General features: G+C 46.2%; 1 protein-coding gene across 2 annotated transcripts in view; it reads left to right on the top strand.

Annotated features, from left to right (window-relative positions):
• Positions 1–25333, top strand: part of Col4a1 (collagen type IV alpha 1 chain) — a 119398-nt gene that overhangs the window by 56679 nt on the left and 37386 nt on the right. For both annotated transcript variants that reach the window (XM_034520011.2, XM_076913798.1), the window contains exons 3-21: positions 12803–12892; positions 12991–13035; positions 13956–14000; positions 14094–14156; positions 14515–14568; positions 14693–14719; positions 15187–15270; positions 15353–15415; positions 16896–16931; positions 17537–17578; positions 18565–18651; positions 19755–19781; positions 19950–20000; positions 20655–20699; positions 21219–21272; positions 22356–22397; positions 23754–23838; positions 24148–24183; positions 24955–25119. In XM_034520011.2, coding sequence (XP_034375902.1) covers positions 12803–12892; positions 12991–13035; positions 13956–14000; positions 14094–14156; positions 14515–14568; positions 14693–14719; positions 15187–15270; positions 15353–15415; positions 16896–16931; positions 17537–17578; positions 18565–18651; positions 19755–19781; positions 19950–20000; positions 20655–20699; positions 21219–21272; positions 22356–22397; positions 23754–23838; positions 24148–24183; positions 24955–25119 — 1141 coding nt within the window. The remainder of the gene's footprint in view (positions 1–12802; positions 12893–12990; positions 13036–13955; positions 14001–14093; positions 14157–14514; positions 14569–14692; positions 14720–15186; positions 15271–15352; positions 15416–16895; positions 16932–17536; positions 17579–18564; positions 18652–19754; positions 19782–19949; positions 20001–20654; positions 20700–21218; positions 21273–22355; positions 22398–23753; positions 23839–24147; positions 24184–24954; positions 25120–25333) is intronic.

Genomic DNA, 25333 nt, shown 5'->3' with positions numbered 1-25333 from the left:
CCAGCACAGGCCTGTCTAGTGTTGTATCAGCAAGAGCTGGAATGTGGTGACTTGCAGGACGCTGAGTTGATTTGAGGTCAGCCTCCATGGTGACTTTATAAGTAGACGTTTCCTCAGGGTCAAATGCGTTTCCAGTGATTGTGTTCTGGGAAAAGGGCCCTGTGATTCAGCAGAAATTAGCAGAGGATCTCCATCACTCATTTCTCTTGCAAGCTCTGAAGTGAAATGTCTGAGATGTTGATGCCCAGGGGTTTTCTTCCCTTTGACTCTTGTGATGGCTAATGACAGGGCTGTCCTGTTTTCTATTTCCTAACCTACCTAGGTCTCCATGTTTTATCTTCCAAGTATTTTTCCTTGGACATGGGAAGTGGGTGCTAACATTTAAAAGAACTAAATCTAGCTTGACTTCCTCTAATGCCTTTTCTGATTGTTGTCCCTCTTCAAGAGGCAGTTTGTCAGAGGTTTCTTGGATTTTACTGGTAGATAAGGACCAGGAACTCAAGAGAAGGGGGAGGGTTCTAGCTCATGAGCATGGGAGCGGGCACAGCCACTTCCCTTTCCTAGTAAGCTGGGAATTTGTGGGTGCACATTCTCAGCTCAGTGTGTATCTTTCATTTGTTTATCCCAGCCTGGAACTGTGCACATGCCTTCTCTTGGGCAGAACTCTTTCAATGGCCCAGATAGAGAAAGGGTGTGGGGAGACAGACAGACAGACAGACAGACAGACAGACAGACATAGATAAATAGGTGGGTAGAGATAGAGAGATTGGTAGCTAGGTAAATACATAGAAATAGACAGATAGACAAACTGGCAGATAGGTAGATAGATAGAGATAGATATAGACAGACAGACACACAGACAGACACACAGATAGAGTTAGCCAGAGCTGATGCCTAGACAGGGTCTAGATTTCTAGACAGCTTATATTTTGGACCTTATGCGCATTGCCTGTTGCTTTAAGCACCATGAGCACCCAATGCAGATTAACTTGGGCTAAGGGCATTTGTGTGCACGGTGACAGATATGTACACATGCTCAGGGACACTCTGTACTCTGTCCAGCGTTTTGCTCCTGAAGTTATTAAAGCAAGGCACATAATCACATAATTTATAAAGTAGCCATTCAAGGACAGGGTGGGTGAGCTTGTCGTTTCTCTATGCCTGGCTGTAGCTGTGGGGGTCTCTAAGGACTCTGTGTATGATGGACAGGCTTCTATTGGTTTGGAATTCTATGTGTGAGATCAGGGATTCCACGGAGTGAACAACTGTATACCTGGGAGACCAGGGGTGTTATGTGGGTGCTTAGCCTGTGGGTCTCCTTGGCTACTTCATCTCTTTCCGACGTTGGTGCCCTGGAGTGAGCACTGTGCTGGCAAGCCTCAGTGCTCTGTGCCAGCTTCCGTCCCTTCCCTCCTGGTCTCTCACACAGCTGTACTTGGTCATCTGCCCTCTAATCTTTTGCTGTTGTTGTTGTTGTTAAAATAGCAAATTACATGGGAGAATGTTGTGTTTTCATACTGTCCCATCTATACTCTATTTCGTGGGAAAGTCTCTGCCTCGTAATTAGCAAACTGTAATGAAATTTGTTTCCACATTTTGGTTCTGAGCCAAGGGAACTTAACATTTTAATCTATCAGTATTTAAGCAATTAAGAACATAAAAGCAGGAAATGATATTATAAATTTAGTATGACTTTACAAACCTCTATGAAGTAGGCCCTAGTAAAAATGGCATAAAGAGTAAATCTAAATTATTGTTATGATGGTGATTTAAATAACTGGATCACAGCCTGGCTTCCAGTTTATCTCACTTCAGCTCGGAAAGACATGTGTGTCCATTTTGAGCTGCACTGAAATGGCAGGCTGAGGAAAACTGTTCAGACACTGAAGCTTTTTTTCATGGAGCCGGTTTCTGCAGAGTCCGGCCATCTTCCTCTGCACTTACATTTAAATTAAGATTTTTGGTTTTTTTTTTTTTTCCCTCACAATGCTACAGAACCTCAGCTTCTTGCTTTGTTTCTTTGTTTGGGTGGTTGTACTTTGAGGGAGCTGTGATATTTAGTGAAAACAGGCTAAACTCCCTGGGATGGCTTCCCAGGGTCACGAGGTTGGTCTGTGAATTCTCAAGCTTGGGCAAAGCAGCCCTGTATTAATGGATAAGTTTTTTTGTTTTGTTTTTGTTTTGTTTTTGTTTTTGTTTTGTTTTTCCAATTTGGAGAAGCCATTTATGTGGCTAGTGGGGTTTGAAACTACGCTGGATCCTAGGGGGAGATGGCCCAGTGCTAATTGCCTGAGAGCTTGGTGAGGAAGGGAAGTTAAGAATGGACACCAAGAGTGTGTGCCATCAGACACATGTGGGCTGCAACAAGAGTCCTGACACCTCATTAGAGGATGCGTTGCTGTGTGGCGGCCCTACAATGGGAAGCAACTGATCCTTGCTCAGAGTTGACCCTTGGACTATGGCTGCCTCTTTACTCACTGGGAAACAGTTGGTATTGGAGCCAAGACCAGAATCTTCTGGTTCCTGTTGAAGTTCTTTTCCCATTAGAGGAAGTAATGAGGGGAAACTGAGTCAGACTTCCTGGGGCCTACTCACTGGAACAGATGCCCGTGCTTGTCAGTCAGGGTTAAGGTTAGGCTCTTAACCGGCATCTTTTGCTTTATTTATTTTCTCATTTTTTTCTAATAGATATTTTATATGTCCTAATTTAGTTTTGAGGCTATCTGGCAAAGTCCCTCATGTTTAAGTTTAAAGACTGTCTTATATGCGTATGTTATTAGTTATAGTGTTATTCTCAGGGTTTTCTCCCTACCCTCCTACCTCATCTCTTCATTCCCTCCTCCCTTCCTTCCCTTCTCTTCTCCTCCCTTCTCCCCTCCTCCCTTCTCTCCTCCACCCTTCCCTCTTCCCTTCCTTACTCTTTTAATTTTTTTGGAGACTATTTCCTGTATCCTTGAACTCCCGATTCTCATCCCCCTATTCTGAGTGGTAGGGTTACAGGGTGCATGGACCAAGCCTGGCTTGTCTGAGTACTTCATTTGTATTGTTCATATTTTTGTTACCACAGACAAAAAAAAAAAACAAAAAACAAAAAACAAAAAAAACCCATGGCCAGACTGTGGCATTTCCTGACATTTATCTGTCCTGGTTTTGTTTAAGGTCCTGTCACACCCACGTACACTCTCAAGTTAATAACATCTTCACCCTCCAAAGGGCTACTTAGGAACAGAGTGTAATTTTCAAACTTCTCACTAATGAAGAGAATAGGTCTTTAAATGGTTGGTTCAGAGATAATGAAGACAATAAGAAAACTTATCTTTATGGGCAAGTGATTTATTATTTTTCTTTCTGAACTCAGAAAATAGTCAACCCTTGTGAAGTCTCATTATTTGTTATCTATGTTCTGAGGTCTCAGCCCCTCCACAAACTCCCCATTAAGCCAGAGCATAGAATTTTGATCATTTTCCTGGAACTTAGAAAAACAGGCAGGGCGGCCATATTGCTCCCACAGTGTGACATCACGGCAGATCTGTGCAGCCCTGAGACCATCATCTCATGTTGCCCAGGTCAGAAGAACATCCAGCATCCCTCTAGAGGTCTACCTCATCCTCCAAGGACAGCCTTCATTAAAAGAAAAGTATTCCAGTGGGCTTAGTAACAGAAGATGCCGACAGGTCAAGTCACAGAGATGGGATGCCTGAGTGTCCCCTGGACTGAGGGCTAAGGGGACACTTATCTGTGTGTCCAAACTGTGGCGGGCTAGCACCTTGCAGCACTAATACCCTGTCTACACTGTGAGTGCTTCCTTGCTGTGTGGCCTGGTGTCCCCAGAGTGACTTCCTGTGTAGTGTGGGGTGAACTTGGTGTAGCACCTGATGTTATTCCCTGCCCTTGTGGAAGGCCCAGCGGGGAGAGCCATGTGCCAGGGGAAGAGCTTGGGATGGCTTCTACAAACCAGGACAAGCAAAGCCAGTAGAACACAACTGCTACTTAATTGGGGGTGCCCTGTTAACCCTGGGTCTTGTTTAGCTCTGTGCATATAAGTTCCCTAACTTCTGTTGGTCCCAGTGACCCGATTCAGCTGTGACTTGCTGCTATGCCCCAGATATACAATGATTACCCAGGGCCACAGCTAGGAAAGCTCCCAACCTGTCATTGAGCACATTGAAGGGCTATTGCTTTCCTGTTTTAAAAGAATATTTGTTTATTTGGTCAATTATTAATCCTTTTTAATCTTTTGCTGACACTTAGCTTAGGTTGACCTGCAGCTCAGTGTACAGCTCAGGCTGGCCTTGAACTTGTAGCAATTCTGTTCTCTGGCTGTGAGCCTCTCTGTTATGCCTGGCTTGTGTGTTTAAGTCTGTAGGAGAGAAACAGATAGAGGTCATGTTAATGGGTCTAAGCTTCATGCGTGCTCATGTTGGTAAGCTGTCAGCGCGATGACTCAGGTTGCCACCTCTCTGGAAGCTGCTGACGATTGGTTGGACCACCACCACCATCACCACCACCATCACCACCACCACCACCACCACCACCACCACCACCATCACCACCATCACCACCACCACCACCACCACCACCATCATCATCACCACCACCATCACCACCATCACCACCACCACCACCACCACCATCACCACCATCACCATCACCACCACCACCACCATCACCACCATCACCACCATCACCACCATCACCATCACCACCATCACCACCACCACCACCACCATCATCATCACCACCACCATCACCACCATCACCACCACCACCACCACCACCATCACCACCATCACCATCACCACCACCACCACCATCACCACCATCACCACCATCACCACCACCATCATCACCACCACCATCATCACCATCACCACCATCACCACCACCATCATCACCACCACCACCACCACCACCACCATCACCACCACCACCACCACCATCATCACCACCACCACCACCACTACCACCACCACCACCACCATCATCACCATCATCACCATCACCACCACCACCACCATCACCACCACCACCATCACCACCACCACCACCACCATCATCACCACCACCACCACCACTACCACCACCACCACCACCATCATCACCATCATCACCATCACCACCACCACCACCACCACCACCACCACCACCACCATCACCACCACCACCATCACCACCACCACCATCACCACCACCACCACCACCACCACCACCACCACCACCATCATCATCACCACACTCTTTACAGTTGGCTAATGCCAGGACAGTCAATGAAATTACCTTAAGACATACATTTTCTATAACCCAGGGAAGGGAGCCAAAGGCAAACCTTTGAGTGTGTTTTGCTGGCAGTGTGGTGAGCCACCACTGTGGACTCAGGAACTCACTCTTGTCCTATCTGTACCTGTCTGTAGGATTTAATTTCTTTCTGTGCCATGTGAGACTCACACGCAGTCATTTATCAAACTGGATCTTCTCAGTTTACAAAGTAGACGTAAAAGCCAGACTGGAACATACCCAGGATGCAAGTGAAAGGGACCAGCAGGAGGAAGAGGGGGAAAGAGTGAGGAATGGGGAGGAGTGGCTGTCTTCAGTATGATCAAAATTCACTAATAAAACCAGAAGAATTCGCAGTTCGCTTTGTGTCTACAGCCGGAGCCCCTGGTCACTTCATAGCCCAATATTTAGGCTATCCATTTCCTACGTAATTTCACAAAATTTCAATTCCAAGGAAAGCTTTTCCCTAGACAATTCTATCTCTCAGGCCTTTGTCAAGCTTATCTCTCTCTGTTGTGTCTACTTGAATGTCCACACACACATACAGCATACATATATGCAGAGGTGAGCCAAGGTCCCATGTAAGCTAGGCTGACCTTGAACTCCTCATCCTCCTGCCTCTGCCTTTTGAGTACAGGGATTTCAGGTCTGGCCATCACTCCTGTTTGATACTCTGCTGCTACAGTAACAACCCAGAGGATCTGCCCAACACATGTAGACCCAGCGCTCCCCCTGGTGGCCAGACTGAGAGCCACCGACCACCAGCTGCCCAGGAGAGACCACGGGTTCCTGAAGTTTCCTGGGTCTACAGTTCTTCTCCAGGGAGGGGACAAGGAGTGAAGGTAGAGCTTCCTGCAGTGACCTGGGTCGGGGGCCAAGAATGGATGGGACGAAAGAAGCTATGGAGAAGAGGACCTTACAACAAATGTGTAGCTCAGATCCTAAGGCTGAACAAAGAGGTACTCCGCAGGTGTGAGACGTCGTCCTGTGATTTTCATGAGCTTCTGGCTGACGGTCAAGGGCAGGTAGGAAACTGCCCAAAACTCCTGCAAGCATAGATACAGGAGGCCAGCATAGGTCTTACATTCTAATGTAAAAGCCTGCATGCTCCAGAGAGTGGCTTAGAACAGAAACTCTGAAAGGTATCACAGAGAGCTGTTCTCCAACTAGTGTGAGGTGTCTGCATCTCCACGGAGGACTTGGAGTAGTATTCCTTTCCTGCCAGTGGCTTGTCAGTGCTCTGTTCTGCTGCTGCTACTTTCCTTCCACCAGTGAACCCGTTTGCTGTTGAATAGCTTCATGGGAAAGTCCTCAGCCATCCATGATAAGAGGGTGTTTACTGCCCTTGGTTATTCTTGTGTTGAGAGAGTGTTAGTTCTTCAGAAAGTATTTTGTCTTTTTTTTTCCCCAAATGTTGATGAGGAAAATTGGATTTTTATATACTAGAAATTTTCTGCAGGTTTTTTTTTTTTTTTTTTTTTTTTTTTTTTTTTTTTTTTTTTTTTTTTTTGGTAGCTGTTCAGTCATCACACCTGTTCACTGTGTCTCCTCTCCACCCTTGGCTGCTCTGAGCCCCACAGTTAACTTTGTAGCAACCTGTGAGCTTGTAATGGTCGAACTGAACTGACACTTACCGAATTTCAGGAAAACCTTTTCCTGTGGTACATTTAATTCATTGAGAAATTCACAGAGCACGGTGGGTGGATGGCTGGGAGGGAAAGAACTGAAATCCACCCTGACTAAAGAAGCTCTTCCCTTGTTTCTCTGTGTGGCTCCTGTCCCCTCTCCCTGCAGCAGTACAGTGTCAAGCAGAAGGCATGCAGGGAGCTCCCAGAGGGGCCCTGTCACAGGAGCTTTTCCATGACCCGGTGACACAGATTGCAGCCTGCCTACAACTTTCCCAGCAGTTTCACATTCCGGATATGGTCCTGCAGATGCCTCTCTGGCTAGGCTCAAGGGATTGAACTTGTGGAATTTTGGCTAAGTGCCATGGTTCCCCGTTGACCGTGGTCCCCCATAGATCACAGTCCCCACACTGACCATGAGCCAACATCCCAAATCGCTTCCCAATAACCACATGGATTGGGAGCTAAGGACAAAAACGCATGGCTTTTATCTCTCAGTTATGTTCAACCTTGTTTGGGTAGTGACATCTCAGGGAACCAGATGACAGCAGGACACAGCTGGCTCAGGATCCCATCCAGGACAGAGATTTTCCTGTTGCTGTTTAGCTTGGGGCAGAGGCGTCAGCCAGGTGCTAATGGGGCCTCAAAAGCTTGTGCCAGGGACCTGGGTTGTGTTCTGCCAGGGATTTTCCAACATCGGGAGATTGTTCCTTGCGGGGTGCGTTGTGCTGTTGGTTATCTCAGAATCCTGTCTCTAGTGTTGATGCGTGCCAAACACTAACTGAATAACTTCTTCAAAGAAGGTGCAGCGGGTGGGTTGCACACTTTAATTTGTGTTGGCCATCTGATTCCCTGTATTGTCTGTGAAAACCCATGGAAATCCTCTTACCCAAGGTTTGTTCCGGGTGTGAGCAAACATTTTTGCACGTGTTGTGGTTCCCTTGAAGATCCACTGTCCTATTGTCTAAAATGTAAAGAAAAAACAGTAGAAGCTCGATTAAAACAGGGGATCCATGTCGGCCTTCAAAACAGCCACGACTTAGCCATGTAAAAGTTTGTAGTGTACATGCTAAAATTTAAAACAGTATTTTTAGTTTTATTTTATATAGAAGGATGTTTTGCTTGCATGCAAGTATGTACACTAAACGCATGCCCAATGTCCACAGAAGCCAGAACAGAGCACCTAATCTCCTGAAATGCAAGTTACAGCTGGTTGTGAGCTGTCGTGTTGATTCTGGGAACCAAACCTGTGTCCTCTGCAAGAGCAGCCAGTGCCCTTAACCACTGAGCCATCTCTACAGCTCCTTAGATAAACACTGTAGAGATAGGATTTTAACTCACTATTCAGAATAAACTCACTATGTAGCCCATGCTAGGCCTCAAACTAGCATCCATCCTCCTGCCTCAGCTTCCCAAGTGCTAGGATTATAGAGTTACCACCCCTGGCTATCATGATTGTTTTTGATAATAGGATTTTTTTTTTTTTGATGACAACTTATTTTAGATACATTTTATGTTCCCTTTAGTTTGTGTACTTGGTAATTATTTCTTGAATTTAGAAATTCCCAACTATTTCAACCTCATGTGTTCTCGTTGCTTCCTATTTGCGTTTCTGGCTGAGACTCGAGGGAGCTGAATCTTAAGCTCCTTTTACAGCGTTCTAAGAGGCAGGGACGTGATTGAGCATTACAAAGGAGCCCTTTCTTTCCACAGTTTACGGGATCTTTATGTGCTTGCTGTAGATAATACGGTAAGCAAACATTTTAGGTTCCTCCAGCATGAAACTCTATTTCAAGCCTAATTTGGAATGGCTAGTGTCAGCCCCCAGATCACTCTGCTGCCTGCTTTTCCTCATCTTCATAAACAATGGCATTTTGTTCCTCTCTTCAAGTTCTGAGTTTCGCTGGAGAACAGAGCCATAATGGTGTTCCTTGTTGTATACAGTTTTTTTTTTTTTAATAGACACAGATTGAATTTTAGAAGTCCATATATAGTTAAAATGACTTTAGGGGCTAGAGTTGATGAGCTTTTAATTGTCATTGATGCATATTATTGGCACATACTTATTAGGCAACGTGGGATAATTTGACCTCTGCATTTGGAGTGCCAGTCAGGTCAGATCAGGGTGGCCAACGTCTCCGTCTCTTCAGTCACCTATTGTTTCAGTGCTGAAAACCTACAGACCTCTCTCTCTCTCTCTCTCTCTCTCTCTCTCTCTCTCTCTCTGACACAATTTCTTATAAGAACACAATCACAAAGCATGGTCGCATCAAAGTTTTTTTTGTGTAATATTTTACAAGCTTCTTTTTCTGGCTCTCCATGCCTTCGTCCATTGCTGGGATCAGAATGCAGGGAACCGCATGCCAGGCAAATGGTCTGTTACCGAGCTACAAGCGTTGCTTGCTTGCCATTGTGGTGAAAAAGCCATGGGTGTGGCGGTCAGTTGTGACCACCCTGTCCTCACTGTAGCACACTGTGGGAACTAGAGGACAAGGAGATCCTCCTCCCACACTCTGTATTTAGCCTTGAGCTTAAGAGTGGTCACAGCTGGAATAGTGCCCACTTGCAGCTGCAGCATCTGGCGTGGAAACTCCTGGCACCGACGGCCTTTGCACGGCATGTCCGGCTCTCTGCTCTTCTTTCTTCCCCAACGGAAAACTGTTAGAGACAGGATGGGGCCATTTGATTCCAGCACAGTGTGAGCCATGGGCTAAGTCATTGTATAGTTTTGTGAGTGTTTGTCCCTTCTCTCCGTTCTGCTTCTGTTCTCATGGTAATAACAGAGAGGCACTGGGTATCCGATTATGAACGTGCAGTCTTTAGTAGAAAAAAATGGAAAAATTAAAAAATGGGGAGTAGCAAAAAGCTTGTGAAAGGAGGAGTCATTTCCCTCAGTTACTTGATTGCAAAACTCTTGGGAGATGTGGTTGCTTAAACCCTCTTCTGACATTTGGGGAAGAATGTGTTCTTGTGGTGAAGGCTGGTCTGGGAATTCAGATTTCTTCCTTTCTGTTTCCAAGAGTGCGAGGGGTCACCAGTGACATGTGACCAGTCAGCTCAGGATGGGTGTTGGACTTTCTGTACAACGTGAACATAAGAGGGTCCATTTCGCTGGCTGACATCATGTTGTGGCTTCGTTTAATATGCTACTGAGAACCAGCTTGCTCTAGTGACCTAGATAAGGAGGGGACCTGGGGTGGGCTGACTTCATTTCTAATTCTGGTTCAGAGCTGAGTCAGTGAAAATCTGGTAGAAATCAGGTCATCTGGCTCCCGTCCCTGCCTCGTTCATTCCATGATTAAAATGGGAAATAAAAAACCTTATCTCTGCTGGTCTTCTGGAGATACTGCCAATATCAATTAAGTACTAAAAATACTCCACAGACATGCTAGAAAGTTCTCCACTGACGTTTCCCTCTCGAGTCCTTCCCAGCTCAGGTTGGGTTATTTGAGGATTTGCTATTCAATTTTTATTTATTTATTTTTTATTATTTTGGGGGGGGGCATCTGTTCAGAGTTCAGTCATACTCTATTTTGAGCAGTCTTTTTCTACATCTGAAAGCCCTTCGAGATGGCGCTTTTGCTGTTAGCAGGTCCCACAGTTCCGTGGTACTACTGACATGACAGGCTAAGGGTGAATGTATCTGTTTCACTTCTGCTTTGGGACAAGACTTTGTGGGAATCTCCTTCCTCAGAGCTCACTGGGCATCTGGGAGGAGGACCCAGCATCCATGTCAAACTTCGTGAGGGCCCTGAGTGTGGTTGAATTCACTCCTTCAAGTAGGTTGCTGCTGGTCCAGGGGTGGAGAAATTTACTATGTCTCCTCTCCTTTTGTCTTTATAAAGAGCCAGAGGATTGGCGAGCCCCTGCATCAGTTGAACAGTTTAGAGGGAACCAGGGCTTTGGAAGTGCTCCCTTGAAAGGTGGAGACCTTTCAAGTAATTTGTGGTGTGTGAAATGCTACTTGAGTGGGTAGGGGGTGGTAAATGGGAGACTAACCAGGTCATTTTCCTTTGACTTGGCACTAAAGAAGCTTAGAGAAAACCCTTGAGTCTTAAGCAATCCTGCCAGCCCGCTCCGGAGCATCTCATGCTTTGACGGGAAAGTTACCTACGCAGTAAAGATGAAATGTGTTTATGGTTATTTTTATTGATAATCTAAATATGCCAGTCTCTAAAACATCACTCTATCAAATCCTTAGCTCTCTTTTGCTGCTACAGGACACACAATATCTCTAAGTCCAAAGGTTGGTGTCTCCTTCCTGTGTGTTCCCACCTCACTGGCATGTTTTTTCTTTTTCTGTTCGGTCTTGACCACATGGTCTGACATCCAGCCCCTACTCCACAGCCTTTCTCCAGCCCGCATCGCCTAGTATTCTGATTCCTTTTGTCTCTGCCTGTATTTATTTTTGCATTCATCTTTGGAAGGTCAGCCCAAGGTCCAGAACAGTACATTTTTTTCTCTCTCTCAGCTTTCTTTGTTCTTTCCCAGTGTATTATAGCCCTTGTCAAACATTTATACCAGGAATGATATTTCTTATTTTAAAAATCGTGTTTCTTATTTCTTTTCTGATTTGGGGCAAAGGCCACTAGTAAACTTTGATCTTTTCTTTAAAAAAAAATACTGTTGAAAAGGAGAATGAATCCAAGTCCACCACCATGCTATTTATCACCTGTGTGCAGAGATCAGAGCTGTGCGTTTGCTTGTCAGTGCCCCCAAGGGTCTAAAAACAGAGACATGGATGGGCTCAGAATGCCATCCGTTGGGAACAGAAAGGGGCCAGTGACTGGGTGAGATTATAATCAACTCAATGAAATAAAACTCAAGTATTCTTTTTTATTTTTTAGACCTTACATATTATACAGCTTCTAGTATATACAAGCCATTGTATCAGGTGATAAATATTAGGATCCTGACACGGAACACCTGGAGAAAGCTTCATCCTCCATTCTCAGACACTCGTGTACTTTTACAGTGCTGGGTGGGACTTAGGAAGGTGTATGCTTTAGTCTGTTTCCTTTGGAAGAACAGCCAATAAGATGAGCAGATGGGTGGCTGGGTGGCTGAATGGATGGATGAATGAGAGCATGCATGAACCGGTGCATGGCATGTTGGATGTATGTGTAGATGGATGATGCGTGAGTGTGCGAGTGGATGGATATAGAAGATGAGATAGGTGGACAGATGTGTGGATAGATGTGTGGGTGTGTGGACAGGCGGGTGGGTGTGTGGATAGGTGTGTAGGTGTATAGACAGGTGAGTGAGTGGGTGGATGTATGGACAGGTGGGTGGGTGTATGAACAGATAGGTAGGTAGATGTGTGGACAGGTGGGTGGGTGGATGGATTGACAGGTGGGTGGGTGGATGTATGGTCAGGTGCGTGGGTGGGTACATGGATGGATGGATAGATGGGTGGATGGATATTGGTCGGTAGGTGAGACAAGATTTGTTCATACAATTGACTCCTATGATTGGGAGTCTGTGGAGTTGTACCACATGACTCCTGAAAGCTGGTGACTTAAGGAATCTAAGGCTAGAAGCCTGAGAACCTGGGACTATTGGCAAAATCTGTGAGTCTGAAGACCAGGGATCTGAACTTGTGATGTAAGGACTGAAGAAAATCATCGTCATCCCAGAAGGCAGCTAGAATTGCCCTCTGCTTTGTTATGGTTCTGTTAGCACCTCTGCTGTCTGCTGTTCCAGCCTATGTCACTCAGTGGCAGGTCTCCCTCAGTCTGCCCACTGATGGAGATGCTGTTCTTAGCACAACACCTTGCAGACACAGACGGGAGTCACCCTTCACCAGAGTCTTGGACTCTCTACTTGGTCAAGTTAACACCCAAACCACCTATCACTGCTGATCCTTTTCCTTCCCCTTGTCTGAACCATGTGCTGTCCTGCAGGGAGAAAGAGGATTTCCAGGGTTACAAGGGGTCATTGGATTTCCTGGGATGCAAGGACCCGAGGGCCCACATGGACCACCAGGACAAAAGGTAAGCTTGGCTGGAACGGAGGAAAGGTGAATTGCACATGGTGTCCATCTTGTGACAGTGACCTGAGCCCTTCTCACTGCATCTCTGGTCTGTTGTAGGGTGATGCTGGAGAACCTGGACTTCCTGGCACAAAAGGGACAAGAGTAAGTACTTGTCTGGTGATCCCGACGGAGAACCAAAGTGTCCAGAGTGGGGTGTAGCCTTCACCCCAGGGCCTCCTGCCTTTTTATTTTTCCTCTGTGCCTTCCCCCCTGCCTCTCCTCATTATCGTGGGCCATCACCCTTCTTTCCCGTGGGCTGGTGATGCATGCCAGCAGACCCCTTGCTGTGTGAGTTTGCTTGTTCCCTTTTACTCTTCTTGAAGGGTCCCTTAGAGAGACATTTAAATTTGGGAGAAGGGGTAGCTAATTGTCTGTCCCAAGTCACTGGAGGAAGAAAGCATCACTGACGGTGAGGAGGCATTGTCAGAGCCAACCTCTTTACTTTCTCTGCCCCATTCTTTCTAGAAAGCCCAAAGACTCTCTGAGGTTCATCAAGTACAGAAGCACAGGACGGGGTTGTGAAGTGTTAAGGGGGTGGGGCAGGGGAGACTCCCTGGCATTCCACATGGGCTCACAGGGCAGAGAGAGAAGCACGGTCATCACTCTCTGGATATGGTTGGCCATTCTCTACTGTTTAGGAATTAGAAGACAAGGGCTCTCACTGCAAACTCATTTGAGTTTGTCCCACAAACACTTCTTCATAAGTGTTGATAATTTTAATGTGAATTAAACATTAATTTTTAACTCAGATACCACAAGAGATTCAATAGGGGCAACAGTATTTTGGGGTATTCATGGCCTTGATCTTGGAGGCAAGAAACAGTGAGTTTTTGACAAAAACAACAACACAAAAAACAAAAACAAAAACACTTTAGGCCTGCATCTTGAGCTGAGTCTCAGTGCTTATTTCACAGAATGCTCTCTGCTCAGCGCCCGTGTTCTAAGCTCCTTGAACTGGGAGGATGACGAGAGACATAAGGCTTCCTGTAGTTGTTTGAAAGGGTTTTGTTCTGTCTTTGCAGGGACCCCCTGGAGCAGCTGGCTACCCTGGGAATCCCGGACTTCCTGTATGTATACAAAATGCATGCATCAATTTCATGAAATATCTTACCACGTGGTGAGTTCCTATTTTGCTGACTTCTTTGTTTGATTGATTGCAGGGTATTCCTGGCCAAGATGGTCCTCCAGGTCCTCCAGGTATCCCAGGATGCAACGGCACAAAGGTAAACTTAGACCAGTCACTGGGAAGTTTTTTGATCTGGAGGCTTGCTTTCATTGACGGGGAAAATTAAGTATGTGGGAAAGATAACAAGTTCCTTTCCACTTAGTCTAGAATTGTTCTTTTAAAGATTTTTACCTGGAATTAATCACTGTATTCAAATAGAACCTGCCACTCCGAGTCCCTATCTCTGTGAATCTTGCTGGGGAGTGTGGTGTTCCCTCCATGAAGTGGCGCTCAGGGTCTCCTTGTGACAGACTTTGCCTGCTGCCACCACTGCAGTTTCTCTGATGGGTGGGACAGTGATGTCTGCTGTGACGTCTTGGGGTGCATTTGTGTGTGACATTTTCCATCTTTCCCAGGGAGAGAGAGGGCCGCTCGGTCCTCCCGGCTTGCCTGGATTCAGCGGGAATCCTGTGAGTATAAGATTATTTAAGTTGAATTTTCCCTGGATATCCTCCTTCTCATTTTTTGGGCTCATATCTTACTACTGCTAATATTTTTGGAAAAGCAAAGCTTACAGCTAAATTTCTTTTCCAGGGACCACCAGGGTTACCAGGAATGAAGGTATGTCTAATTTAATTTAATTTTGTTTTAATACCCTGGGTTCCTTATAAAAAATCAATTGGAAATACCTAAAATAAATGTCCTAAACTCTGTTCCGTGAAAAGACTGTATAAATCACACAGAGAGACTTAGGTTTCAGAGCCTTGTGTGTGTATCTCCCACCATGCCATGAGCTGTGTGAGGAATTTAGGATGTGATTCTGGCATAGACCACTGGGGGTGATGGTTCCTTGGTCAGCCAGCCTGACCCGCCCACTTGGTGAGACCTAGGCCAGCAAAAGAAATAAGAAAAACCAAAAAACCAACCAACCAACCAAACCCCAAACTAGATGGTGCTTGAGGAACACCCTCCAAAGTTGTCCCGTGTCCTCACCCCGCAACCTTTCATTTTAAGTCCCAGCCTGGTATTGATTAGGTTCCCATATCTATCAATATTTTGCATCTTTCTCTCCTTTTTGTGTCCCCTAGGGAGATCCTGGTGAAATTCTCGGCCACATTCCTGGAACACTGCTGAAAGGGGAGAGAGGATTCCCTGGTATCCCTGGGATGCCGGTAAGCCATGTTGCTTCTGTCTTTGAGTCACTCCCTGGTGGCCTGCAGTATGGTCATCCTTTCTCTTCTCATCCAATCACAGGGCTCACCAGGGTTGCCAGGACTCCAGGGACCTGTCGGTCCTCCGGGACTTAATGGACCACCGGTGAGTTTTGAGGATAGTCACGTGGAAAAGAGATGTGAAACAAGTTGAAGCTGACTCAGACTCTTGCCCTTGCGCCTGAGACTTCCAGTCCCCAATTCCCAGAGCTGTGGGAAACGGATGCTTTATACGGTGGACCTTCAAGACATCCTGGGACAGATCATTTGTCTCTGTGTCAGGGCTACTAGGTACCCATGTGTCCAGGCACTGAGGAAGCTGGACTGAAGGTCGCCAGGGTGGGCTCTGCCCTTTAAGCAGAGGAAATGGATTGTAGAGGCAGAGGTGAATCAGGAGCCAGAGACAGGCACAGACCTAGGGAAGACGCTGAGATGCACTGGGTACCTGGAGGTGGCGCTAGTGAGCAAGCTCCAGCCCTGGCCTTTGTACAGCTGACAGTCTTGGCAGGAGAGTTCTCCTCACTCCCTCATTTTGACTTATTTACCAAGAATCAAGCGTGCAAGGAACGGGCAGAGATGACAGAGTTCGTGGCCTGCACACAGCCTGCCTGAGCATCCTCTCAGAAAGCCTCGGGCTTGTACCTTAAATTCAATCATTTTCTTTTCTTCTTGTATTGTTTTCCTCCACGTGTGCAGACAGAATCCACTCACCTTCCTCTGGATCAATGGCCTTGTTTTTATATTCTAGAATGGCTGGCTTTTGTTTTTGAAAAAGTGATTATGGGATTCTGAAATTTTCTTGCAAATGTGGGATTATCTTTTTGGTGTCAGCACAATCTACTCTCTGGAAGAATTCCCTCCCCCCCCCCCCGAGGTCTGAAGTGGACTCGTGTCTAAAGTGCACAGTGCTGTTCTCACGTGGGTGACTCCAGCTTGGAGCCTGGGCTGGTGCCTCCAGGCTACTGGTACCGGTACCTGAGGGACAGGCCTTTGAGGGATTTCCACCCTTCCTCATATGCTGACCCCCCCATAACTGGCTATCCTCAAAGCTTGCTAGGTGTGTGTCATACACACCATCCTGCCAACAACAGAGTAAGAGGACTGTGTGTCACACTTTTCTAGGATGAAATTCTGGAAGGATACAGTTTACAAGGAGGAAAGATTCATCTTGGCTCCCAGTTTCAGGGGGTTGATCTACATGACCCTGGGTTCTGTGGTTTCTGCGTCTGGGGAGATAGAACACTGTGGTGGGGAGCATGAGGTATAGTTGAGACATACAGGGGAAGAGGACGAGTATGGGGAGACAAGATGCCTCCTTCAAAGGAACAACCCCAGTAACTCATCCTCCAAACCCTCCCCTCCCCCACTGCAAGAACTCACCAATGGTTAGGCACCTTGGTGATGCAGTCACCTCTCAATAGTGTCACAGCTGAGGGCCAAGCCTTCTACAAAAGCCTCTGTGTGTGTGTGTGCATGTGTGTGTGTGCATGTGTGTGTGTGCATGTGTGTGTGTGTGTAGGGATGATCTTCCTGATCACAGCTGGCTGGTTTTGAATATTATTTAATTAAAATGCTCTCTTTTACAGGGTCCTCCAGGCCCTCCTGGACCTCCTGGAGAAAAGGTAAAAATATTTCTTTATTGATTGTTCTCAGCCCTATTATAGGACTGTGGTGATTCCATAATACCTTCTGAGCCTGATTCTTACCCACATATGGTACTACCTGCCAGTATTAAGTATCTATGTATTGTCTGCCCGTCTCTCTCTATTGATTGTCATCTGTCAGTCATTTTTCTATTATCTATCAACCACCTACTATCATTCTCATTGCTATCATGGTGATGGTGACATTACCATCATCACCACCACCACCACCACCACCACCACCACCACCACCACCACCACCACCACCATCATCATCTTTGAGACCCTCCACCCTCATCTGCTTATGCTTAGTTACTACTTTGGATTCATTGCTCATTCCCTTACTTTTCTAAAACCCTTACATTAATGAATTCTTCATTTTAATATTTGCAAAAAAAAATCTTTGCACAGTCATTGCATCGTAGTCTTTGCAAAATTATAAACATTGCTTTTCTTGCAAAGCCTATGATGCTTTCAGGACAAAAGTGTTGCTTGAAGCCAAACCTCTCGCCCCATCTGAGTGGGGCTTTAGAATGTCTGGCCAAGGTGATAGCCTTACTAACAAAGTAATTTGTAACCAACAGGGGCAGATGGGCTCCAGCTTCCAAGGACCGAAAGGTGACAAGGTGAGTGAGAAGCCATTATGCTTCCTCTGTGTGCTCTTGAGTTCGGTGGTGACACAGCAGCTGAACTGCTAGGATTACAGAGTATATCCACCTGGCCAATCATGTCACCCAGTGACACGAGGCCATCCTTATCTGAGCACAGAGCTCAAGCAATGCATCCATCAGATCACAAATTTGCTTCAAAATGAGTGAAATTTAGATCGGCCTCCTAGTACCATACTCCATTAAACCCAGCCATAATGGCAGCCATTGAGAGGGGGTGTGAAATAGGTGGCAATTGGTTCTTTCTTGGGGACCAGGAGCCACCAAGGATATGTGCCTTGGCAGCGGCAGGGGCAGGGTGGTGAAGACTGGATAAACATCTTTTTCTTGGCAAGAAGGCCAAGCAGTGAACACCGGGTCCCCTGCTGTCCTCCCTCATAGTGTCCCTGGGTAAGATAAGACAAAGGAACATTATCACAACTGCTGCCTGTCTTGGTGTGTGCAAGTTGGTGTGAGCAGCTGCTACCAGTGGGTACCAGATATGGTGGGTCTGGACAGAGCCTGGGCTCTGCATTTTTTTTTACTGTTGGAGTCTTTGGCACTGACTCATGTTTTGCTGCCTTTCCCTTTAATTCCAAATGTGCCCAGCTGTTAGGCTGTTTGAGAAAGAGGAGCCTGGTGATTCTCTGGTTTCTTTTGGCTTGCCTAAAATATCCCCCTTTCCTGCCAAGCTCCTATCAGCTGGTGTGTGTTTCTCACTAACACAGTGGTGTCGCTGTGTGCCGGTGCATGCACAGGTGGGTCCTGCAGCTGTGCAGGCTTCTAAGCCTGGGAAGCACACTTCTTGGATTGTAGACATGCACCCCCCCAGGCCATTTTCCTGAAGAAACCAAGGCTTTTACTGTGGGACCATAATGTGCTAGCATTTAACTTCTGGATTTCTTCTCCTACCTGTTTTTGTTTTGTTTTTAATACCTACTTAACCTCCACATTTTACATGACAGGGAGAACAAGGAGTCAGTGGTCCCCCAGGAGTACCTGGACAAGCACAAGTTAAGGAAAAAGGAGACTTTGCCCCAACAGGAGAGAAGGTAAGTTTGGGCTCTGTTTGGTGGATGCCTGCTTTCTAAGTTTGGACAAATTCAGAAGAACAAAGAGAAGCCAGATTGAAATTCAGATTCTCTAGCCATAATCAGTCTTACCCTGGAAAATGGGTTTGTAGATTTCCTTTGCAAGTAGTAATGGCTGCTCTGGGTTGGCTTGGGATGTGATCATTCTGTCCTGATTCACCTAACAAGGGTCTTCTTAAATAAGCCTGGCACTCAGTAGAAGCTGTATGGATGGGAGTGTGTGTGTCCAGCTTAGGGGTCAAAGGAGGCCATGGCCCATTCTCTCACCAAGGCCATATTAGACTGTAGCCCAAACCATACTGGGAAGAGATTATTGGAGTTCTGTTTGCATCTTTTGTAATATGAAAAACAACAACAATAACAACAAAAAGGTGTTTTTGTTGTTGTATGTTTGTTGTTGGTTTTTTTGCAATTATGTGCAAGTATGTGTCTCTACATAGGTTTGTGCATGTGTGTACAGGTGCTAACAGAAGCTAGAGTTACAGGTGGCTGTGAGCAGCCTAGTGTGGTGCTGGGAACTAAACTCAGGCCTTTTGCAAGAGCACTATGTGCTCTTAATGGCTGAGACATGTTTGCAGCCTGGATTAAAAAAATAAAAAGTGTTCAATGTAACATTGGAAAAACTGATCCATACATGTTAGTGTACCCTTGTAATCCTGACATGCCACGTTGAATGCTGAAGAAGGAGGATTGCCACAAGTTCTGGATTACATGCCAGAGTTCCATAAAAACATTTTGTCTCAGAAAATAAAAAGAAAAAAAAAAAAAGGAAAGAGAAGGGAAAAAAGAAAAGAGAAATGAAGGAAAGAGAAAACAAAAGCAACAAAGTGTGTTGTGGCCATTGGTGGGTGATGTAGCCATTAGGTGGGCAATGTAACCACTAGGTGGACAATGTTGCCATTGTGGACGATGTAGCCATTAGGTAGACAATATTGCCATTAGGTGGGTGATGTAGCCATTAGGTGGGCGATGTAACCATTAGGTGGGTGATGTAGCCATTAGGTGGGTGATGTAACCATTAGGTGGTACTTACGTGTCTCTCTCCAACCCCTCCATTCTTTTAGGGTCAGAAAGGTGAACCTGGAGTCCCGGTAAGCACTCTGGTCCTCTTTACCATTGTTATTTTTATGTGAAGGATTGCATAAAAATAACATTGCGTTATGGTACTGGTATTTCCTACCAAAGCCAGCGTGTGTCTTGGTTTATGTTGTATTTGCATATATCAATGAGTCTAACTCCTTCTCCTCTTGTCTCTTAAGGGAATACCAGGATATGGAGAGAAAGGTGAACCTGGCAAGCAAGGGCCTCGGGTAAGTGCTTCCTAGATCTATCCACTCCTCACTGAAACACTCCCCTCTAATCCCCACACTCATAGAAATGAGTGGAAGGATGGATGCATCTATTGAATTTTCTAATTTCTTCCTTGGACCCCACTGAGCCTGCTAGGGAGGAGCTTTTGGAAGAGTTATCCCTTGTGCTGTCCCCTGGGACATTTGTTTTCCTGTGTGGTCAGAGTGAGTGTTTAGCTGTTTTTAATGCTCTTTCTGACACCAGACTTGAACCCCTACCTCCTCCCTAGCCAGGCTTATATGTGGCTGGGACCCCAACAGGCTTACATGCTTCTCCCTGTCTGGACAGCAGCAGTGGGATATCTGCCTAACTGCCAGTTGTTGGGAATATCCAGTGATTCCCGAAGTCACGAGTGGAAAGACGAGGCCTTATATATCAGCCTTGGTGCTCACTGCCAATGACAAAATAATCCCTTGGTACCTAAGACATTGACCTCTGGAGCCCTGTGCACTGTGCTCTTCAGAAACTGGGCCATCTTCCTCTCCAGTGAGCTAGCAAATCACGTGGCCCTCTTCTCTGCCTGGCTTGTTCCTCACCAGGGAAAGCTGTGAACAGAGCTGTGGTGTGGCCATGGTTATTTGTGAAACACTCATGTCTGCCTCTTTATTGTACAGGGAAAACCTGGAAAAGACGGTGAGAAAGGAGAAAAGGGGAGCCCAGTAAGTCTCTTCTGCTGCAGCTTCTGAGTGGATGATGTGTTTATAAAAAGATAAGGAGATAGAGACTATGTTCTAGGGGTGTGGTGAGGCATGGGGGAAGGGGATGTCTCAGTGGGCCCATGCCAAGGCATCCCTTCCATCTAAGGGACCAGCCACATGACAGTATAGTATAGAATAGAGTTTATTCAGGGCATGGGGAGGAGAGTTAAGAGGGTAGTGGAGGCAGAGAAAGGGAGAGAGAGAGAGAGAGAGAGAGAGAGAGAGGAAAAATAGAGCACATGGAGAGAAGGGGAAGGAAATGAGGAAGGGGAGAAGGGAAGGGAGAAACAAGAGGAAAAAGAGCAGGAGATCAAGAGAGCAAGAGATCAAGAGAGACAGAAGGCAAGCAGCCCTTTTTACAGTGGGCCAGGCCTATCTGGCTGTTGCCAGGTAACTGTGGGGTGGAGTTTAGACAGAATGCTAACAGTGGACAAGGGCCACTGTCCCTTCGTGACCATTCTATATCTTCTTGGCTTTTAGGGCTTTCCTGGTGATTCCGGGTACCCAGGTCTCCCAGGCCGGCAGGGCCCTCAGGTGCGTGGTGATGTTTTGAGTTTTTACCTTTCATGGGTTGTTCATCTTAGGAGCTTCTAGAATAAATAACTCTGAACCCAAGGTTCAACTGTTTCTTCTCTGTATGGACTCAACAGTTTGTTGACTTTTCCACAGTTGATGAATTATTTGAAAGAAGACTAAATCACATGACCCACTTGGTCAAGCATCTGTCGTTTTTGTTTGTTTGTTTGTTTTTGTTTTTTTTTTAAAGAAATTAATTTTTTCCTGATTATAAAGTAAGAGAAAATGTAGAAGGATAAGAAAAGGAAGAATGGCCAAATTTTCTGCCTCCTGCTGTCCTCTGTAAACACATGCATGTGTCTTTGACAGAATGGGTTTGAAGGACACATCTTGCCTTTTTTTTTCTTTTCTTCAATTTAAACAAATTACATTGATTGATTGGTTGGCTGTGTGTAGGCACCATGTGCCACACGTGGAAGTCTGAAGCCAGATGGTGAGGGTCCTTTCTTTCCTTCCATCATGTGGGGTCCCGGGGGTGAACTCAGGACCTGGGGCTTGGTGTGAAGCACTTACCCACCGAACCACATCTTGCATTTTAGGATTAATAATGCTTTGTAAACAAAACAAGGAGGCTCCGATCTATGTGGACATCCATAGATTAGTTACATGGAGACATTTCTAACATTCATGCCTTTGGCTGACTGGGTTCTAGGTAATTTTAAAGTTGCTTAGAACTATAAACTGTGTTTCCTAGCAATTTAGAGAACACTCTGCATCTACAAGGCTCTGTAACAGTCCCTCAAGAAGGCTGCCACACAGGGCAAACACTTGTCTCTTCCGGCTTCCATTCAGGCAGTGTAGTCATCTTTATTTCCACGCTACCTTCGAGTGATGCAGATGAACTATGTTCCTATTTTGTGTGTGTGTGTGTTGACCACAGAGTAGCTGAGCCAGTCCCAAACGGAGAGGTTGAGAGAGTATAAGAATTTGGGGATTGTGTAGAACCAGCTTCTATTTTACCAGAAAATTCCTGGCCAGCTTTCTGGCCTGCATGGTCATCTATGTGGTAAGGCAGCAAATAACTGTGCATGTCCCTTGCAGGGAGAGAAGGGTGAAGCTGGACTTCCAGGCCCCCCTGGAACCGTAAGTAATGAGCATGGATGTGTTGGACATAGGGTTCTGTGGGACACTCTGCAGCTGCCCCTTGGGTGATGCTCTCATCTGAAGTGGGTGCCTGGCATATGAAGCAATTAATAACTTGCTCTGATTTTTTAAACAATCAGACTTTTATCGCTTTTCACACATCCTCAAACCTCTGGAAATAAAAATCTTTGCACACGGATAACCTAGCAACCTATTTTGAAACCTGGAGTTTATTTTATTTTTTTAATTGTCCATCAGGTAAAACTAAGAGGAGCAGATCGACCATAGTCTGTCTGTCTGTTCTAGCAAAACAACATTTTTTTGTCCAAGTGACGTTCGTGACTTGTCCATGTGTACTGGGACCTGCTATGGTTTCAGTTCTTCTGTTCCAAATTGGTTTTGAAACAGTGGGCACTCCTGTCCTGTTTGGTGTGGGTGACATGGGTGTGGGTATGTGCCACTCGTTGTGTGGATGAAAGCTTGGGGAACAGAGTGACCGTTCTAGAGGCTACATTTCAGCAACAGGACTACTAACCTCTGGATGCCTTTGTGTGCCCAGCACACCTGCAGCTCAACTCTCTTCCATCACTCACCCCAGGGCAAGCGGGTTCTCAACTCCCTCAGTCCCATCAGCACACCTTACTTAGTTTTAAATTTATTTATTTTTAAATTGACAAATAGGATTTACATATACTTGGAATGTACAATGATTTTTTTTTTTGATATATGTCCATGTTGTAGAACGACCTAGTCAAAGCTGCTTAATGGCATTTTAAATGATATCCCCTCATTATTGATACAGAGGGATATTGCAAAGATAGCGTGTCAAGGCTTGACTGCGCCATTTTCCTTGCACCATAGTCATTCAGGATCACAGCGAGGGAGGTTTCTCTCTCAATGAGCTTGGCAGTACCTCCTTCCTGGTCTTTGTCCCTGTGATTTTCAGGAAGTGCCCCTTTGGCCTATAGAGAAAGAAGATGCGTAATACACCCTCCAATAAAAGGAGGAAAATGGTGTGTGTTCCTGCCCTGCACACAGGAAGAAACTGAAGGGTGTTCCTCTGTTTCTCTGTGAAGCAAGTCAGGCATACCGTGGCTTGGATGCCTCTGCACACTGTACACTAGGCTTTAGTTGACCGAATGAGACCACTGCTGCTTTTAGGGAAATCATATAAATGCAGCCGAAATGCCTAGCAATTCAACACTGAACAGTGCTTGGTACTTGGCATTCATTCTGTAGCTCTTCAGGCCTTTCCCCCTCTCCCCACACATCTCTGCAGCCATAGTCTATGGGGTAATACAATATACATGATGTGTGCTATCAGCTATTCCCAGCCTGACCTGTGCTTTAATGCAGGTGGTAGGTGCCAGGCCTTTGGGAGAGAAAGGAGAGCGAGGTTACCCAGGAGCACCAGGGTTAAGAGGAGAGCCCGGCCCTAAAGGTAGGCTGCAGCTTGCTTGTTTCCCTCCCTCCTCCATTATCTTCCTCTCTTCCCCTTTGTTCCCCCCCCCCCCCCACCTTTCCTTCTCTCTCTTTGGAAGCCTGACTGGCAGTCAGCCCTTTTCCTCTCTGGCTTCTAGAGGATGGTATCTCTGCAGAGACATTATGGGGTCCACTTCTGACTCCCCAGCATAGATTGTGGGTGCCTTCAAGTAGCCCTGGTCAGACTGTGGCAGAGGAACAGAAAGTGGCCATACATGAGTGACCTCACCTTACTTTGTTCCTTTTTCTCCTTCCCTTTCCTTTCAAGGTTTCCCTGGATCACCAGGCCAACCAGGCCCTCCAGGTGAGAGTTCTTATTTCTTGTAGAATGTTGCATGTTCTGTGTGGTTTCTAGTCCCATGTGTTTGTCACCCACACTGGGTATGTTCATAAGACAGGCTTCAGGTTTCTACTTGTCTCTCTAGTTTATCAAAACCCAGTGTACCCTGGTGTGTGTCCGCTGTATACTTTATAGGTACAAGTTAGCATGCCATCCCCCCATGTGTAGGCATATGTGCAGACAATGAATCCTTGTTTCCCAGGGGACACTGACTTGTCCACTGGGCTGAGCCTCTGGATGAATATCTTGCTCTTGGCTCTGCCAGAGTTCATCTAGCTATTGAGCTGTGGTTCTCTCCAAGATGGGCGGATGACATGACATCCCCTTTGCCTTCCTCCAGCAGTTTGATTTATACTTGGTCTGAGACTTTTAGAGTCCTCCTGTCTTTCCTGGGATCTGTATGTGGCTGTTTCTTCCCAGGACAGCAGGACTGGCTGTGTGTGGCTCCCCAAGGTGCACTGGTCAAGGTCTCCCCCATCAGCCTTCAGGGCTATATCAGGTCACCTTGTGTGACCCCTTAGCACTTTAGCATACAGAATGATGGAAGTGGACTCTGCATTTTCAGACCTAACACTTTGTGCTTGAGCCTTGCCAGGCTGTGTTGTACTGATCTAGAGCATGACCTCACCGAGGATCCCAGTAGGCATTTTATCTTGGTTAGAGTGTAGATTTTCCACACAGCTGTCCCATTCACTGCCTTCAGGATATTTACATGACCTCTTGTGCTGGTTGTAGGTTTCACTATTCCAGGCCAGGTTGGTGCTCCAGGCTTCCCAGGTGAAAGAGGAGAAAAAGGTGACCAGGGATTTCCAGGCGTGTCTTTACCAGGACCAAGTGGAAGAGATGGAACCCCAGGGCCTCCTGGCCCTCCTGGCCCCCCTGGGCAACCAGGCCACACAAGTAAGTGCCATGAATTTCCCATCAGATGCCCGGGGCCCAGGGCAGAGCTAGATGGGCATTGTGATTGCTTCTAGAAGCAGTGTTGTGTAAAGGCTTGGTCCTCCCGGCACTGGTTACTTAGTAACCTTTTGCTTGAGTAGTTTTACAAAGTTAACTGTTTTACAAAGTATAACCACTAACAACCAAATAGGCTTAAAGGGAAAAGCAACATATT

The sequence above is a fragment of the Arvicanthis niloticus genome, chromosome 16 (genome assembly GCF_011762505.2).
Source record: "Arvicanthis niloticus isolate mArvNil1 chromosome 16, mArvNil1.pat.X, whole genome shotgun sequence".
Taxonomy (NCBI): Eukaryota; Metazoa; Chordata; class Mammalia; order Rodentia; family Muridae; genus Arvicanthis; species Arvicanthis niloticus.
The sequence above is the reverse complement of the archived record's forward strand: the minus strand, read 5'-3'. Positions and strand labels throughout refer to the sequence as shown.